Source organism: Xyrauchen texanus, chromosome 6 (genome assembly GCF_025860055.1).
Source record: "Xyrauchen texanus isolate HMW12.3.18 chromosome 6, RBS_HiC_50CHRs, whole genome shotgun sequence".
Lineage (NCBI taxonomy): Eukaryota > Metazoa > Chordata > Actinopteri > Cypriniformes > Catostomidae > Xyrauchen > Xyrauchen texanus.
In genome coordinates, this window is record NC_068281.1 from 25,844,381 (window position 1) to 25,862,017 (window position 17,637).

The following is a 17,637-nucleotide window of genomic DNA, read 5'->3' on the forward strand; positions in this document are numbered from 1 at the left end:
CTTCAAATGTTATGAATGAGCTGCATAAGTCTGACGCCACCTTCAGTCAGGCAGATGCAATCTAACACGAGAACCAAACAGCTCGTCAATTCATTCTCAAATGCAATCTGTCCTGTGGCAAGAGTGACTGCCAGCGAAAGAGTGTCTGTGTATAAGCTATGGTTGTTGCCTCTCAGAGGTGCAATGCAAACATTACCAGTGGATCAAATGACACTTCTAAAAGGAGACCAATGGGTCTTCAATAAACTGGCTGCCATCATAAATGGCTCTCACAGAGATACACTACCAAAGTGAAAAGGTATTTGACAAAAAAATTCAGCTTTTTTACATAAATCAAGTGCAACTTACAAAGAACTAGAAAAAGTGCACTTTTCAAATGACAAAATTTTGTCAATTTTGAGCGTGGCATGGTTGTTGGTGCCAGACGGGCCGGTCTGAGTATTTCACAATCTGCTCAGTTACTGGAATTTTCACGCACAACCATTTCTAGGGTTTACAAAGAATGGTGTGAAAAGGGAAAAACATCCAGTATGCGGCAGTCCTGTGGGCAAAAATGCCTTGTTGATGCTAGAGGTCAGAGGAGAATGGGCCGACTGATTCAAGCTGATAGAAGAGCAACTTTGCCTGAAATGACCACTCGTTACAACCGAGGTATGCAGCAAAGCATTCGTGAAGCCACAACACGCACAACCTTCAGGTGGATGGGCTACAACAGCAGAAGACCCCTCCGGGTACCACTCATCTCCACTACAAATAGGAAAAAGAGGCTACAATTTGCAAGAGCTCACCAAAATTGGACAGTTGAAGACTGGAAAAATGTTGCCTGGTCTGATGAGTCTCGATTTCTGTTGAGACATTCAGATGGTAGAGTCAGAATTTGGCGTAAACAGAATGACAACATGGATCCATCATGCCTTGTTACCACTGTGCAGGCTGGTGGTGGTGGTGGTGTAATGGTGTGGGGGATGTTTTTGTGGCACACTTTAGGCCCCTTAGTGCCAATTGGGCATCGTTTAAATGCCACGGCCTACCTGAGCATTGTTTCTGACCATGTCCATCCCTTTATGGCCACCATGTACCCATCCTCTGATGGCTACATCCGGCAGGATAATGCACCATGTCACAAAGCTCGAATAATTTCAAATTGGTTTCTTGAACATGCCAATGAGTTCACTGTACTAAAATGGCCCCCACAGTCACCAGATCTCAACCCAATAGAGCATCTATGGGATGTGGTGGAACGGGAGCTTTGTGCCCTGGATGTGCATCCCACAAATCTCCATCAACTGCAAGATGCTATCCTATCAATAGCCAACATTTCTAAAGAATGCTTTCAGCACCTTGTTGAATCAATGCCACGTAGAATTAAGGCAGTTCTGAAGGCGAAAGGGGGTCAAACACAGTATTAGTATGGTGTTCCTAATAATCCTTTAGGTGAGTGTATATAACAATCATTATGAACATATAAGGGGGTAATACATTTTAGTATCATTATTCCTTGAGAATAGTACATGATACATTAAAAAAACATTATAATTTCAGAGAACATACATTCAATATTCATTATGTTTTTAAGGTGGCTACACATTGAAATATCTAAAATTAGTACCTATAAATTGGAATATAATTATGACTTAATAACAAGACTTTACTTCAGTCATGTCAGTCCAGTTTACATCTTTAAATCAGTATGATTGAGTGTTATGCATTACAAACTCATTATGACCTCATGAGATCATATAACATTTGAATGTGCTACATTCTAATGTCATTATGATGTCATCGGAGGCAATACATTCTAATATAATTTTGAAGTCATAAGAGGCTATAATTCTAATATCATTATGATGTCAATGGAAGCTACATATTCCAGTGTTATTATGACATGCTATGCTAATCATATGCTATGATTTTACATTCCTGTCATTATGAGCTATATTCCAATATCATTATGACTTCATAAAGGGGAGAATGCATACAAAAATAGCAATGACCTTATCGACTATGACTATATCGCATACACAATTTTATTTATTTTTTTTCTTATTTTTTTGCTGCTTGAATAAGTACAAAATTGAGGTTAGATAAATAAATACTTGTCAGTGGTCATAATGATGTGTATGTGGGTATGCATGTGTATGTATGTGTGTATGTGTATGTATAAATATACATATGTATGTGTATGTGTATGTGTATGTATATATATATATATATATATATATATATATATATATATATATATATATATATATATATATATATGTGTGTATGGATGTATAGAACAATATGATAATAATAATATAAAAATTGTAAATTGAATGACTGTAAGAATTAAGGGGGTAGGAGTATATAAGTTTTACTTCTTCCTACTCCTTTTCACACATGTAATAGAAGTATGTCAACAGGAAAGAAGCATATATATTTTTTTGCTGCTCATTTGTTTTGTTTTTTTCTCTTATGTTTTTAAACATTGTTTTATATTTTTATATACTTTCTTTTCCATGTTTGAAATAAAGATTTCAAATCAAATCAAATCAAATAATAACAATTTAATGAGGGAATTTCATGACCACCAGAATTTAAGAAATCAAAATTGTAAATTTTCTTAGCTTATGTCATGTTAATAATTTTGCATATTGTTGGGCCTATGCAGTTTTTTTTTTGTACGTTAAATAGTTTTGGTGCAGTAATGGTTCACCATTTGATGTCTAATGCAATTTGGGTCCTGTAGCAAAAACAGTAGAGAGAGCCACTCTATGTAGAAAGAAAGGGAGGCTGTGGCTCAGGTGGTAGAGCGGGTTGTCCACTAATTGCAGGGTTGGTGGTTCGATTCCCAGCCCACACGACTCCACATGCCGAAGTGTCCTTGGGCAAGACACTGAACCCCAAGTTGCTCCAAATGGCAGGCTAGCACCTTGCATGGCAACTCTGTTGTCATTGGTGTGTGAATGTGTGTGTGTGTGAATGGGTGAATGAGACACAGTGTAAAGTGCTTTGAATATCACTAAGGTTCAAAAAGCGCTATATAATTGCAGACCATTTGGTCTAAAAATAATGCAGCCATTAGACTGTACACTGCTTCTGATGTGTCTACCTGTATGTATTCACACTCTGGTGAGTTATTATAACTTTGCAGAAGGCAATCTCTTATTAATGGATGTGGCAGCATTTCCAAATTAATGCACTCTCATTTTGTGCCAATGCACTCTGCTTTGTCTTGCTACCAAACATAATTGCCCAATGCATTTATAAAGTGGTGGTTTTAGTGCACCTGTTTTGTGTAATTGTGTTATTAAAATATGTCGGTATTGCTAAAGCTGAATTTTTGAGTCCTCTGACAAAGCTTTTGTTCCACATTTTTCTTTGTGTAAAATTTAAATTAAACATTGACTTCAGAACTCAGGATAAACTAAATTTCTTAGTATTTTGTCTGACACCTTTTGCTTTAAATAACAGCATGCACTTGAGCTAGAAGCTTGTGCAAAAACGAATCGGTTACTAACGTAACCTCGGTTCTCTCTAGATGAGGGAACGAGTATTGCGTAAGCTAGGAAAGATTAATCTTTTCTGAGATATTGAAGCCAAAAAATTATCCTTAATTTTATATCCATTGTCAATGCAGTGCGGCAGCTGCAGACCTTGAGCGGGCTAGCTAGCGAGCTCATTGGTTGCTCTGCGGCAACTGCTGCAGCCTATAGACGAGCTTGGGTGAACTCGCATCCAATGAGAGGCGTCCGCGCGCTCACTGCATCAAAGCCCGCCAAAAAGGGCGTGACTAGAGTGCATATAAGCGTAGTTCGTAGGCTGAAACCCTGGTTTTCATTGAATGAAGCGAAAAATCGCTCGTGGCGCGAAGCATCGGCCGGTTACGCAATACTCGTTCCCTCATCTAGAGAGAACCGAGGTTACGTTAGTAACCGATTCGTTCTCTTACGAGAGGTTCTCTCGTATTGCGTAAGCTAGCTTACGCTCACGGGAACCCTTTGTCAACGCCGTGCGCGTCAAGCATCCACTGCATGAGCCCCAGGGAATTAAGGGGGACCCGGGGGAGCCCTTGTGAGTGGGGAATTAATATTTGGCCGGCAAGAGTGCGGGCCAGTGTGTGTGTAGTACATAAGTGGACTGTGTCCCATTAATGCAGCTCACCAGGGGAGCTGTAGCGTATTAAACCGTTTAGCCTGCAGAGCGGGTACTTCCAGATTGTAAAATCTGACAAAGGTGGAGGGGGAAGCCCAGCCCGCTGCCACACATATGTCGTGAATGGAAATCCCGCTGGACCATGCCCACGAGGAGGCCATGCCTCTAGTGGAGTGAGCCTTAATGCCTAGCAGGCATGGTAGGTCTTTTGACGCGTACGCGGCAGCAATAGCGTCCACTATCCATCTGGACAGTGTCTGTTTCGAGGCGGCGAGACCTTTGGTGCGCCCTCCGAACGAAACGAAAAGCTGTTCGGAGCTTATGAAAGATGCGGAGCGCGCAGTATACAATCTCAGTGCTCTGACTGGGCAAAGGAGATTGGCGTCGCGTTCGCTATCAGATGCTGGTAGCACCGACAAGAAAATGATCTGTGCTCTGAAAGGAGTACCGACCACCTTGGGGACGTAGCCGTGTCTAGGCTTTAAAATGACCTTGGAGTCACTTGGTCCAAATTCAAGACACGCAGCGCTGACAGATAGCGCGTGAAGGTCTCCCACCCGTTTAACTGATGATAGGGCTGTTAGAAAAACGGTTTTAAGTGAGAGGTGTTTCACATCCACGGATTGAAGCAGTTCCAAAGGGGGGGCTTTCATAGCTTCGAGAACTATAGAAAGGTCCCAGATAGGAACCGATGGGGGGCGCGGAGGGTTCATCCTTCTAGCTCCCCTGAGGAAGCGGAGGACCAGCTTGTTTTTACCCTGTGACTGGCCGTGCAGGGGTTCAGCGAACACTGCGATGGCCGCCACGTACACTTTGAGCGTGGATGGGGATCTGCCCTTATCCAGCAGCTCTTGTAAAAACACGAGCAGCGGCGACACCCCACATGTCCGTGGGTCCAGGTCTCTGTCGGTGCACCATTTTGAAAACACAGACCATTTTGACGCATAGAGTCTTCTCGTGGAGGGGGCTCTAGCGTGTATGATGGTGTTTATTACTCCTTCTGGCAAAGCGACGGGTAGTCGTTGATCACCCACGCGTGTAGCGCCCAGCTCTGGGTGGGGATGCCAGATCGTTCCGGGAGCTTGCGAGAGGAGATCTGCTCTCACTGGGATGGGCCACGGCGCTGTCAGTGACAGCTGCGTAAGCTCCGGGAACCATGTTTGATTCTCCCAGCTGGGGCTATGAGGAGCACCGAGTGGCGCGTTTCCCTGATCCTCTGCATTACCTGTGGCAATAGCGAGATGGGAGGGAAGGCGTAAAGCGGGCGGTTGGGCCAGTCCTGGGCCAGCGCGTCCTCGCTTTTCGAGAAAAATATTGGGCAGTGAGAGTTCTATTCTGACGCAAAGAGGTCTATCTCTGCTCTGCCGAATATGCGCCATAACGTCTGGACTGTTTGAGCGTGCAGGGACCATTCCCCTGGGGGAATATTGTCTCTGGACAGTCTGTCTGGGCCGTCATTCAGGTGGCCTGGCACGTGCGTCACCCTCAGCGAGCGCAGGTGGCACTGGGACCAACTCAGTATGCGTTTCGTCAGATGGAAGAGGTTCCTGGATCTGACACCGCCCTGACGGTTTAGATAGGATACCACAGACCTGTTGTCCGAGCGGACCAGGACGTGGTGACCCTGAATGATCGGGAGGAAGTGCACGAGCGCGTACTCGACCGCTATCATTTCCAGACAATTTATGTGAAGCAGCTTTTCCTGAACTGACCATAGGCCAAAAACCGGAGAGCCCTCGCAGACCGCGCTCCAACCCGTGTTGGACGCTGCCTGTCGAGATGACTTTTCGGCGAGATACAGCTCCCATCATCACTCCCCGCTGATACCACTCGGCCACTGTCCAGGGCTGCAGAGCTGAAATACAGGTCTGAGTCACTCTGATTGGCTGGCGGCCTGTGGCCCAAGCCCGGCGAGACGCGTGGTGTTTAGCCAATGCTGAAGCGGCGCATGCGCAGTAAACCCAGTTGAAGTACTGCTGCGGCTGAGGCCATGTAGCCTAGCACTCTCTGAAACTTCTTCAGAGGTGTGAGGCTGTTCATCTGAAATGACGCGGCTAGTCGCTGCACACGCGCGCGCTGTGTAGATAAGCTGAGCCGTCATTGCCACTGAGTCTAGTTCTATTCCAAGGAAGGAAATTGTCTGACTGGGCTGTAGTGAGCTCTTGGTCCAATTGACTGCAAGGCCCAAACTGTTCAGATGACTGAGGAGAACTGTCCTGTGAGACAGAAGCTCCGTATGTGATTGTGCCAAAATCAGCCAATCGTCCAAATAGTTCAGAATTCGCAAACCCTGACTCCACAGGGGTGCGAGCGCCGCGTCCATGCACTTCGTGAAAGTACGGGTGCTAAGGACAGGCCGAACGGAAGGACGGTGTATTGATAAACCTGGCCGTCGAGGCGAATCTCAAGAATGGCCTGTGACGGGATTTATCTGAATCTGAAAGTATGCATCTTTCAGATCGAGAGAAATAAACCAGTCCCCTGGCGCACATGCGCGAGGAGTTTGCTGGTTGTAAGCATTTTGAACGGTCTTTTTGCAAGCGCTTTGTTCAAAACCCTGAGATCTAATATTGGTCTGAGGCCGCCGTCTTTCTTGGGGACAAGAAAATAACGGCTATAAAACCCAGACTCGCTCAGGGAGGCGGCACTCTCTCTATGGCCCTTTTGCACAGAAGGTTTGCTATTTCTGAAAGAAGCATGCACGCTGCTTCCGTGTTCACAGTAGTTTCGAGCCAGCTCTGAAGCGAGGAGGACGGCGATCGAACTGTAGCAAATAGCCCTGTTTTATTGTGCTTAACACCCATTCGGATATCCCTGGAATATCCTCCCAGGCTTTGAAGCGTAATGTTAGAGGGTGAGTGGCCAAATCGCTCTGATTGCCGCACACAGCAGCTGAACAGAATGTGTGAGCCGCTTACTGTGCTTATGCTGGACTGCTCGCAGACAGCATGGACAGGCTGTTCTGTGAGTGACTTCCGATTGAGGTGAATGGGGAAAGAGTCACGTCTGTTAAGTGATACGCAAGCATAGTCACGGGCACGGAACTTACATACAGAGAAGTGTTTGCTGGCCGTGTGACAGAGCGGGCAGAGAATGGGCGCGCGCACGTATTCGTGAGCGCATTTATTGACTCTAACACTCGAGTGGTTCGTAACCGCTTTTGAGTGTGCTCTGATGGGGACACGGAACGTGTAATGCTTGAGTGTAGAGGTGAACACTGGATTGTGGGCACATTTTCTACACATAAGGCTGGTCGTGTGACAGAGCGGCCAGAGAATGGGCGCGCGCACGGATTCGTGGGTGCGTTTATTAACCCTAACACTCGAGCGGTTCGTAACCACTTTATGTGAGTGTGCCGTGATAGGGCCACGGGATGTGTAATGCTTGTGTGTAGGGGTGAACACTGGATTGTGGGCACATTTTCTACACATAAGACATGTTTGCTCTCTGGTATGGACACGGGATGTGTAATGCTTGTGTGTAGAGGTGAACACTGGGTTGTGGGCACATTTTCTACACATATGGCATGCTTGCTCTTTACCAGATTTATTTGGGTCGCCGTGAAAACGGCGTTTGAGCGCAGGCAAGCGGGCGTTATCACCGGCCTGTTGGCTGCTGAATCTACCACTGTAGTAGCCTGAAGGAAGGGCACTGACAGGGGGCGAAGCTTTGACGGTGGTCCGGCCGCAGCGGGACTGATCCGTCGTTTTGTCAACAAAGCTAGGAGGACTTCGGTTGTTCAGGTTTCAGCGCAATTCTAGTCCGAGGCCCGCGGGGGGCGGCGGCTGTCTGAGCGCGATCGAGGGCGGCCGCCCTGTCGACGCTGAGAAGTCTGGCTTTGTTGAGCTGGGCGCTGTGAAGAGGCTCGTGCAGGAGGCTCACGTGGGCGGCCGGGCAGAGGAGCTAGCGCGACGAAGCAGAAAGAGATTCATGGCTTGTGTGGCTTTTTGGACCTCTGAAAACCGGTCAATGATCCCACTCACCGCGGAGCCGAAGAGACCGGATGGAGAGAGCGGTGCGTTGAGGAACGTAGAGCACTCTGCTTCTCCCGTGTCGGCTAGCGTTAGCCACAGATGTCTCTCGGTCACAGTCAGCGCGGCCATGCACTTCCCTATAGCTTGGGCTGCAGCTTTGGTAGCGCGGAGGGCGAGGTCCGTAGCACTCCGTATGTCTGCAACCGCCTCTGGATGCCTGCTTTCCTCATCCCACTCCCGCAGAAGGTCCGCTTGGAGGATCTGTAGGAGGGCCATAGAGTGCAGAGCAGATGCAGCTTGGCCGGCGGCGGAATAGGCGCGGCCAACACAGGCGGAAGTTGTTCTGCAGGCCTCAGACGGGAGCACTGGTTTAGACCGCCATCTCGCGGAGGGCGGGCAAAGGTGTGCTGTGTGCAACAAGTCTGTTGGGTGCCTGCTCAAGGGGCGGTGACCACTCGAGCCCGAGGCGGTCGACGGCCTGTGTGAGGAGGCGTGTTAGTTCCCCTTCGACTCCGGCGCGGATCCTGCTGGATTCCTGGGCCGAGGAGGAGGCGTGTGAGCCTGACCACTCCTCGCTGTCCGAAGCCATGATGGAACAGCCCTTATCCTCCGCTTCTTCGTCCGAGATGGCAGCAGAGCAGCCGCTCGGTGGCAACTGCACGTCCCGGATGGGCGGGGAGGGTGAAGGCGATGCTCGAGGGATGGGCTCCGGCGAGGCAATCGCTTCTACCACTGTTTCCGGCAGCCTTTGAGAGCGGCACTTTTTTCTGTGCGGCTGAACGGAAGGCGGCGCGGCGGCTTCGGTCCTGAGCGCTTCGAGTCGAGCCCGCAGGGTCGACATCGGCAGCTCCTCGCAGAGATCGCATCCGCCTTCGGCGAGGGCGAGCTCTGCATGCCCAAGTCCCAGGCAGAGAGCGCAGAAGATGTGGCGGTCTCCGGTGCTGAGAGGAGCGCGGCATGAGGCACAAGTGGAGCGAGGCATCTTAAAAAAGACGCTCGTACTCTTTTGTGAAGTTCTTTAAGAACTAGCTTGCTTTTAAAAAGGATATGTCGCCGGATGGCGTAGCTCGCAGGACGGCTGAAGGTGGCGAAGACGGCCGGCTTCTTCGAGCGCTGTCCACGCTTGCTTGATGCCCCTCGAACGGCGACGCGGCTTCCGGTTCAGTGATGCGAAGAGCTTCGCTGAAGAGATGAAAATCAGGGTTTCAGCCTACGAACTACGCTTATATGCACTCTAGTCACGCCCTTTTGGCGGGCTTTGATGCAGTGAGCGCTGGACTCCTCTCATTGGATGCGAGTTCACCCAAGCTCGTCTATAGGCTGCAGCAGTTGCCGCAGAGCAACCAATGAGCTCGCTAGCTAGCCCGCTCAAGGTCTGCAGCTGCCGCACTGTGTTGACAATGGATACAAAATTAAGGATAATTTTTTGGCTTCAATATCTCAGAAAAGATTAATCTTTCCCGTAGCGTAAGCTAGCTTACGCAATACGAGAGAACCTCTCGAGAGATGATCCATGTTATTCCAGCATGTTTTGAGAATGTGTCAAAGAGCATCTAGTGTGCCTCAATGGAAGCAATGAAATCTGACCTTTTGTCAAAAAGTTGACATGGTCACAAATATGCTTATTTGATTAGTGACCTAGAAATAGTGCAGAAATCATTTTATGTCATTAACTTTTTTCTTCCCCCAATATGCTCAAACTTTGTTTATCTAAAGATTTAAACTAGATTGGAATACCAGATTTTTTATTGTGGACACTTTTGAACCTTGCTGTATTTAGTAAGAATCTAATTCAGTTCAGTTCTCAAATATTTTAGCTTTGCTTCTTCCTTAATCTGATTGATATTATGATAATGCAGGATTATTTATACACTGAGGGAAAAGTGAACAAGTGAGACAGATGTTTAATAAATGAGCAACTGAGTGAATTTCACGAATGGACTATCGATTATTGTAGTAATAATTTGTCAGATAACAAAACAACAGGATAAGCACTGAGTAAGCAGATGGGAAAAAACAGAATGGTGATAAACCAGAGGTCAACATTGCCATTGTTTTGATGGCATTGCATTCCCAATCCTCAAGTGCCTGACAATAGAGCATATCATAACAAATACTGCCATTGTGTGGCTGAAAAAGGAACTGAAAATTGTAAACTGATTTTTAATTGAAAAATACACTCTTACTGAATATGACTCCACATGACATGTTCAAATAATTCTTCTTCATGTTGTCTTTTTCAGCACAAGCACAGTTGTGTATGTGTATTTGCAGCCTGTGATTTCTGCTCGCTCTGTCTATTTGATACACTGATGCCTGTTTATCTGATAACATTAAAACCATTAGCATTTGTTAAGTTTTAAAGAATATTCCAGACCTACCTGTGGTTTTTCCATTCCTGATAGAACATCTTGAACTCTCTTTGCTTCTGAATCATGATCTACGAGAGAGAAGAGAGAGAGAGAGAGAGAGAGAGAGAGAGAGAGAGAGAGAGACAAAACAAACAAGTGTTATTCCATTTTTATTCAACAGAGGTCAGGCTTACCTCAAAAGACCCAGCAGTAGATAAAAGCATAAAAGCCAGTCAACTTTTACAGGTCGCAAATTTCTCTGAAAAGAAGAAACAGCAAACACTACAGTTTGTTTGAAATGTAAATAAGAAATTGAGGAGAAACAAAGGGCAATTTTTGCTATACACCCTATGCTATATTGAAAGCACTACAACAATGCATTATTATGTTTTACCTTGTGAAAGTAATAATTTTTTTGAAAATGTACACTCATTTCAAATGAGATGATTGAAAAACACAAAAATGTTGGGACAGTTGAGTGTTTACCACTGTGTAACATCACTATTTCTTCTAATAATAAAGCGTTTGGGCACTGAAGACAGCAATTTGTTTAGCAAGTTTAGCAAGTGCAATTTATCCACTTTATCTGCACAATTGTACGGGGCCTTCACTGATGTATTTTGCGCTACATAATGTGCCACACATTCTCAATTGGAGACCGGTCAGGACTGCAGGCAGGCCAATCTAGCACCCGCACTCTGTTTATTCAGCCAGGCACTTGTAATCCGGGCAGAATGTGGTTTGCCGTTGTCATGCTGGAAAACCCCTTCCGAATGCACATGATCTCAGATCCCACAGACGTCACTGTCTTAAAAAACGTCATTTGTCTGTAAAGGATATCATAACATGGGTTCAGGAACACGTCAGTAAACCTTTGTCAGTCAACACCATTCACTGATTCAAGTTAAGGCTTTATTATGCAAAGTAGAAGCCATACATCAACACTGTCCAGAAGAGCTGCAGTCTTCTTTTGGCTTGGTCTCAACTGAGATGGAAAGTGGAACAGTGGAAACATGTTTTGTGGTCTGTGGAGTCCACATTTAATATAGTTTATGGGGAAAAACAGCCATTGTATTCACCAAGACAAAGAGGTAAAGGACCATCCAAGCTGTTATCAGTGTCAGGCCAAAAGGCCAGTGTCTGTCATGGCATGGGAGTGTGTCAGTGATGGCATTGGGTAACTTGCACATCTGTGAAGGCACCATTACAGCAGAAAGATATGTAACATTTTTGGAGCAACATAAGATGCCATCCAGGTGCCATCTTTTCCAGAGACGTCCCTACATTTCCATCAGGACAATGCCAAATCACATGCAGCCAGAATTACAAGTGCATGACCGCATAAGCAGATAGTGTGGGGGGCGAGGCCTGCCTGCAGTCCTGACCTGTCTCCAATTGGAATGTGTGGTGTGTTATAAAGTGCACAATATCGATTTTATTACCCATACAATCATGCAGATGAAGACCTGCATAATGGATGAATGAGGAAAAGATCTGCTTGCTAAACTTAACAAACTTGTGCTTCAGTGCCCAAACATATGTGTTATTTGAAGAAATGGTGATGCTACACAGTGGTAAACACTCAACTGTCCCAAAATTTTTGGAGCATTGCAATCATTTGATTTGAAATTAGTGAATAAAAAACAACAACAATACAATTCACATGGTAAACCATTAAATAATATGTTGTTATAGTTGTTTCAAAATAGCATAGGGTGAATAGAATAGACAAATCACTCATTTCAGTTTTGTTTTGTGGATTTTCCATACTGTCACAACTTTTTCGGAATGGGGGCTGAGGAGCCTCCGTTTCTACTGTATGTCTTAACAGGGAATCACATCCATAACTCATATGCTACTCCCACACCAAACTGAAATCTGCTTCAGGGAAAAAAAATAAAAAGGTCAATTAGCTCTTGTTCCCATGGACGGATTAGCTCACTTAAGCTCCATGATCAGCAGCGACAGATAGCCTGACAGAATACCTTTAAATCTTTACTAGCCTGTGTGGTTCGAACCCCACCTCATCTCTCTCTAGAGAAATTGCCCACCAACCCCTGATTTACAATTTCCACAGTAGACCAATACACACAGGATGTACCCTCCATATGAGAAGTTTTTACTGTTGCAAGAGAATCTTTCTGAGTCCCCCCAGAGAGTGACAAAGAATAAAGAATAAGTATGTGTGTGTAAACAGGTAGCTGACATGAAATATCAAGCAGTGACACTTGTCATGCATTTCTGGTGTTAGGAATAATGGTATCTATCCTACTTCCCTATTACCTCACCATGACTGGACAGTGTTCCCTATTACCTCACCACTCGGCATTGTTGATTTATAAATGTGGTTAGTCATGTGTTCATATGTTAAAATATATGAATCCGTCTGACATCAGGAAGCCACTCAAGTAAGCAGCAATGTGCTTTTGCAGCTAAAAGCTGATGTATTGTAGCTGATGTTAAAATTCTCTCCTTTCCCAGCTTAATATGGAATGTGCAATAGGCTGATTTCTCTAAAAAGTGAAACACTGTGGTGCTTTCAAAACATTTCTTTATATGTTTGAGTGGTCCATCTGGCCTGACACAGCAACATTGGCTCAACCAATGGTGTAAGTTTGGGGCGGAACCATTTGATCTCTTTGTACAACCAAGACAATATGGGGGAGTTATCTGGAAACTGTTTGAAAACAGTGGTTATTTTTGCAGTTCCTTTTGGTGACACTAATGGCACAGAAATTACACACTTCTTAGGAAATTAATTTGTCACACAGTAGGACTGTTAAACTGCCAAAACAAAAAAGGTAACAATTAATTATGAAAAACTTGGTGGAAATGGTTACCAGTTAGAGCACCTAAAACATACACTTTCCTTTATAATTTGTTTTTTAACCTGAGTTCATAACCTAAGTTCATGAAGTTCCTGTTATTTGTCAACTACCCAAATGCACTCAATGTGTGATTGATGTGTGTGTTTATTTCTCGAGTAGAGAGCACACTGGGAATTCACAATGCCTCTGGGCCCTTGTGAGTCACAGTAACAGTGATGTCATACACAATCACCTGAAAATGACCCCGGGAGTTAGGCACACAGAACGCAAGGTTCCCCAAGAGCCAGAAAGCCTTCCTAATGAAGTGTGTCGGTGTGGCGGTGTGTGTGTGTGTGCGTGTGAGTGAAAAATAAGCTATTACTGAGAAGCGATGAGTAATCATGCACATGTGAAAGAATATGAGTTTGCCTTCCTCCTGCCAGACACAAACACAGAAAGAGGGTCATGCTTTTAGATGAGTGCAGACAGGGTCCAAAATAAAAGGAATATTTCAAGTCAAGTGGTTTTTATTGTCGTTTCAACCATATACAGTTAGTACAGTACACAGCGAAACGAGACAACATTCCTCCAGGACCATGGTGCTACATAAAACAACATAGGACAAACCCAGAACCACATGAGACTACGAAGACTAAATAACATGCCTATATAAAGTGCACGTGCAAACGTGTGCAAAAAGTACGGGACAGTATAATAAATTACAAAAAATTAACAGGACAATAGGGACTGTGAGAGACAGTGCAGCGCCGACCAGTACACGGTAGTGCAAAAGATGACAGTTTCTAAAAATGCCAAATGTAAACATAACATACTATGAGATAGTGTTCTATGCACATAGCAGTTATTGAGGTAGCAGCCAGTTATAAAGTGACAGTAATTAAAGTGCGACTCAGGACATGTGTGTGTGTGTGTGTGTGTGTGTGTGTGTGTGTGTCAAACCAGTCTCTGAGTATTGAGGAGTCTGATGGCTTGGGGGAAGAAGCTGTTACACAGTCTGGCCGTGAGGGCCCGAATGCTTCGGTACCTCTTGCCAGACGGCAGAAGGGGGAAGAGTTTGTGTGAGGGGTATGTGGGGTCGTCCACAATGCTGGTTGCTTTGCGGATGCAGTGTTTTTTGTAAATGTCTTTGATGGAGGGAAGAGAGACCCCGATGATCTTCTCAGCTGTCCTCACTATCCTCTGCAGGGCTTTGCAGTCCGAAACGGTGCAAGTCATGTAATGACATTTGGTCGTGAGATGAACAAGAGAACCAATGAGGTTTGATGTTAATGAGGTATTTGATTTGGGCTCTGTATACATGAGTTGATCAATTATTTGATTTGAAAGTGAAAATGACTTAAATTACTGTCTGCTTATCATACAAAGCGACAGTAGACCTTCAGATGACTTGGAATATGATGCAAAAGTCACATGGACTACTTTTATGAACCTTTTGGGTGTTTATTAAACTTTAACATTTAGTCAGTATCAACTTCAGTGATCATGGCATTCTTTAAAATATTTCCATTTATGTTTCACAGAAGAAAGTCATATGGAATGCCAGTCTCTGTCTCTCAGTGAAATTGCAACAGTCAAAAAATGGGAAGAGACACTGTGACTTTGTTCCTTATATTATCACTTTTGTTCCTTAAAGGCATAGTTCACCCAAAAATGAAAATTCTCTCATCATTTACTCACTCTCATGCCATCCCTGATGTGAATGACTTTCTTTTTTCTGCAGAACATAAACATAGATTTTTAGAAGAATATTTCAGCTCTGTAGGTCCATACAGTGCACGTGAATGTTGAACAAAAATGTGAAGCTCCAAAAATCACATAAATGGAGCATGAAAGTAATCCATATGACTCTTAAGGAGCAGGGCTACCTGTTCACAACCTCCATACACAAGCTAAACATCATGTCCACCTGTGTCTCATCCTCTCCACTTCCTCTACTCTCTTTTCTCTCCTGCCCTCAGGGGAGACCTCGATCTGTTATGTTGCTGCCAAGCACAACTTTTAGAAGCATTACGTCTCTGATTCTCACGCATGCCGTCTCCACAGGGAGCTGTTTGGCCGACGCTAGATGTTCACTCGGACTCGCCCTCCTGCCATGTTTTGAATGACTGCTGCCTCACAATATATACACCAAAATAAATAGAGGAAGAAAAAAAGATGAAAGGGGAAGAAATGAACTAACATCTCCCATCATCATTTACTCACACTTAAGTCATTCTAAACCAGTATGACTTTTTTTTCTTCAATGGAACACAAAAGGAAAAACTTATAATTTCATTATATTATATAAAAAATATAATGGTTGTACTTTTCCATGCTTTTACAATAAATGGCAACTGGAAATTTCAAGCTTCAAAAATGACACAAAACTCCATAAAGTAAAAATAAAAGTGGTCCATATGACTGCTCTATATTCCTCAATGTAAGTCATCATAAGTCAAACAGTAGCTTTTGTTATGCTTGATAAATGAATGCAGGAACGACATGAGGGTGCATAAATGATGAGAGAATTTTCATTTTTGGTTGAACAAACCTTTTAAATTTTGAGAACTGAATTCGAGACATTCAAGGACTTAAGAGAGCACTAGTCCTGCAACTGAATGATAAAGCGCGACTGTTAAATTCACCTAAAACAATTCTCATTTTGTACTCTGCATAAGAAAGAAAGTCACACAGGATTGGAACAACAAGAGGGTGAATAAATTATATCAGAATATTTTTTTTGGGACAACAATTATTTTAATTCTGGTCTGACAGCAAATTGAATAAGTTCATTTCCCTCTTTCTCAGTCTCTCTCTGGATATCTGGGGTGTAGAGCAGTGTCTGCCTTTATTTACATGGTAAGGTCAAAGATGGGAGAGTGGAAAAAGGGGGGTGAGAATAAGGAATGTGAAAAAAGGATTGAATGGAGGTTAAGATAGAGTGGTCACATTGGAGCGACAGAACTTTATGAAGGAGGAAGTGATAGAGATGAAGAGAGAAACAGAGAGAGGCCAGATCAACAGCTGTTTTATGGACAGAACAGGATCAAAATAACCCCCTAACACTGATTATTAAAAAGCCAATTCACATTAACTTTAATAACCTAGTGTGACAATGTTCTTCTGAGGGTCACAGGTTATAGAGGTTATGTCCAAGTCATAAAATAACCCACTCTTGACCTTGCAACACTCTATAGACCTACATGGAAATCACTCTGTGGCCTTCAGGAAATATAAAAAAGTGGCCTGGAGCTGTAGTGTGAGTGGAGTGTTTGGCTGTTTAGGTGTCATTTGGTCTATGCGAATAAGAGCGTGTATGTGTATATAAGGAGGTGCTAGGTAAACATCCAAAACTGAATTTGCAGACAACCGGGGGGAAAAAGCTCCCCAAGAACACCCACAGAGTTGCAGACGCCAAATGGTCAGGCCAGTAACTACACCCACATGTCTGCGAGTGTGTTTGTGAATGAGCGCTAAAGCACCGTTGTGGTACTACAGGCATTTAAAGGGATGCGCACCTGAAAGTACATTTACTCACCCTCACCTTGTTCCAAACCTGTATGCTTTTATTCCATGGAATACAAAAAGAGATGTTAGGCATCTCTTTTTTTAGTCTCAGTCACCATTCACTTTCATTGCATCTTTTTTCCATACAATGCATGTAAATGGTGACTAAAGCTAATACATTTCCCTTTGTGTTCCATAGAAGAAAGGAAGTCAAATGGGTTAGAAAAATCATGAGGGTGAGTAAATGATGAAAAAATATTCACTTTTAGGTGAACTATCCCTTTAACAACAGCTTGTATCTTCTAAGATAGCATCCTGAAAAGGGCTACAGATAGAGAAACTAGGCTGTCGCTATCAGCATTGAAGATCAGTCAGACATAAACACGTTTCACAGTCCAAAATTCCATTAAATGGGACGATTTGTTTGTTAGCTTTAAGATCAAAGCCTCCTAGAAGTTTACATGTGCCTTATCCTGAAAATAAAGAGCACTTTTGTGGACTTATTCATCTTCATGCAAACAGGTTCTTCACTCATTTCTGTCACCTGGTGGGAGGAGGGAGAACAATGCATACTTGATTAGTGACGGTCGTTAAACAGACTGGTTATGGGACCAGAGAGGTGTTAAGAGTCCATAGAAAAATTTGAAAAATGCCTGGGCAAAGGCTTAGTCAACCAGAAATTAATTAACAAAGACCAACTAAGGTTGTGGCTACTGAACATGACATGGACAGGATGACTGATATTAGGGTTCTTCCATTTTTAAACAAGGAGCACTTTTCAAAAATAATAATAATATATGTAATATGTATAGCACCTTTCATGCATAAAATGCAGCTCAAAGTGCTTCACGGTTGGAAGAA

The 17,637-nt window shown here is 44.1% G+C and overlaps 1 protein-coding gene across 1 annotated transcript in view; it reads right to left on the reverse strand.

The window, feature by feature from the left end:
- Positions 1-17,637, reverse strand: part of LOC127644756 (fibronectin type III domain-containing protein 3B-like) — a 270,087-nt gene that overhangs the window by 64,746 nt on the left and 187,704 nt on the right. Inside the window, exon 7 of the mRNA XM_052128122.1 lies at positions 10,493-10,551. Coding sequence (XP_051984082.1) covers positions 10,493-10,551 — 59 coding nt within the window. The remainder of the gene's footprint in view (positions 1-10,492; positions 10,552-17,637) is intronic.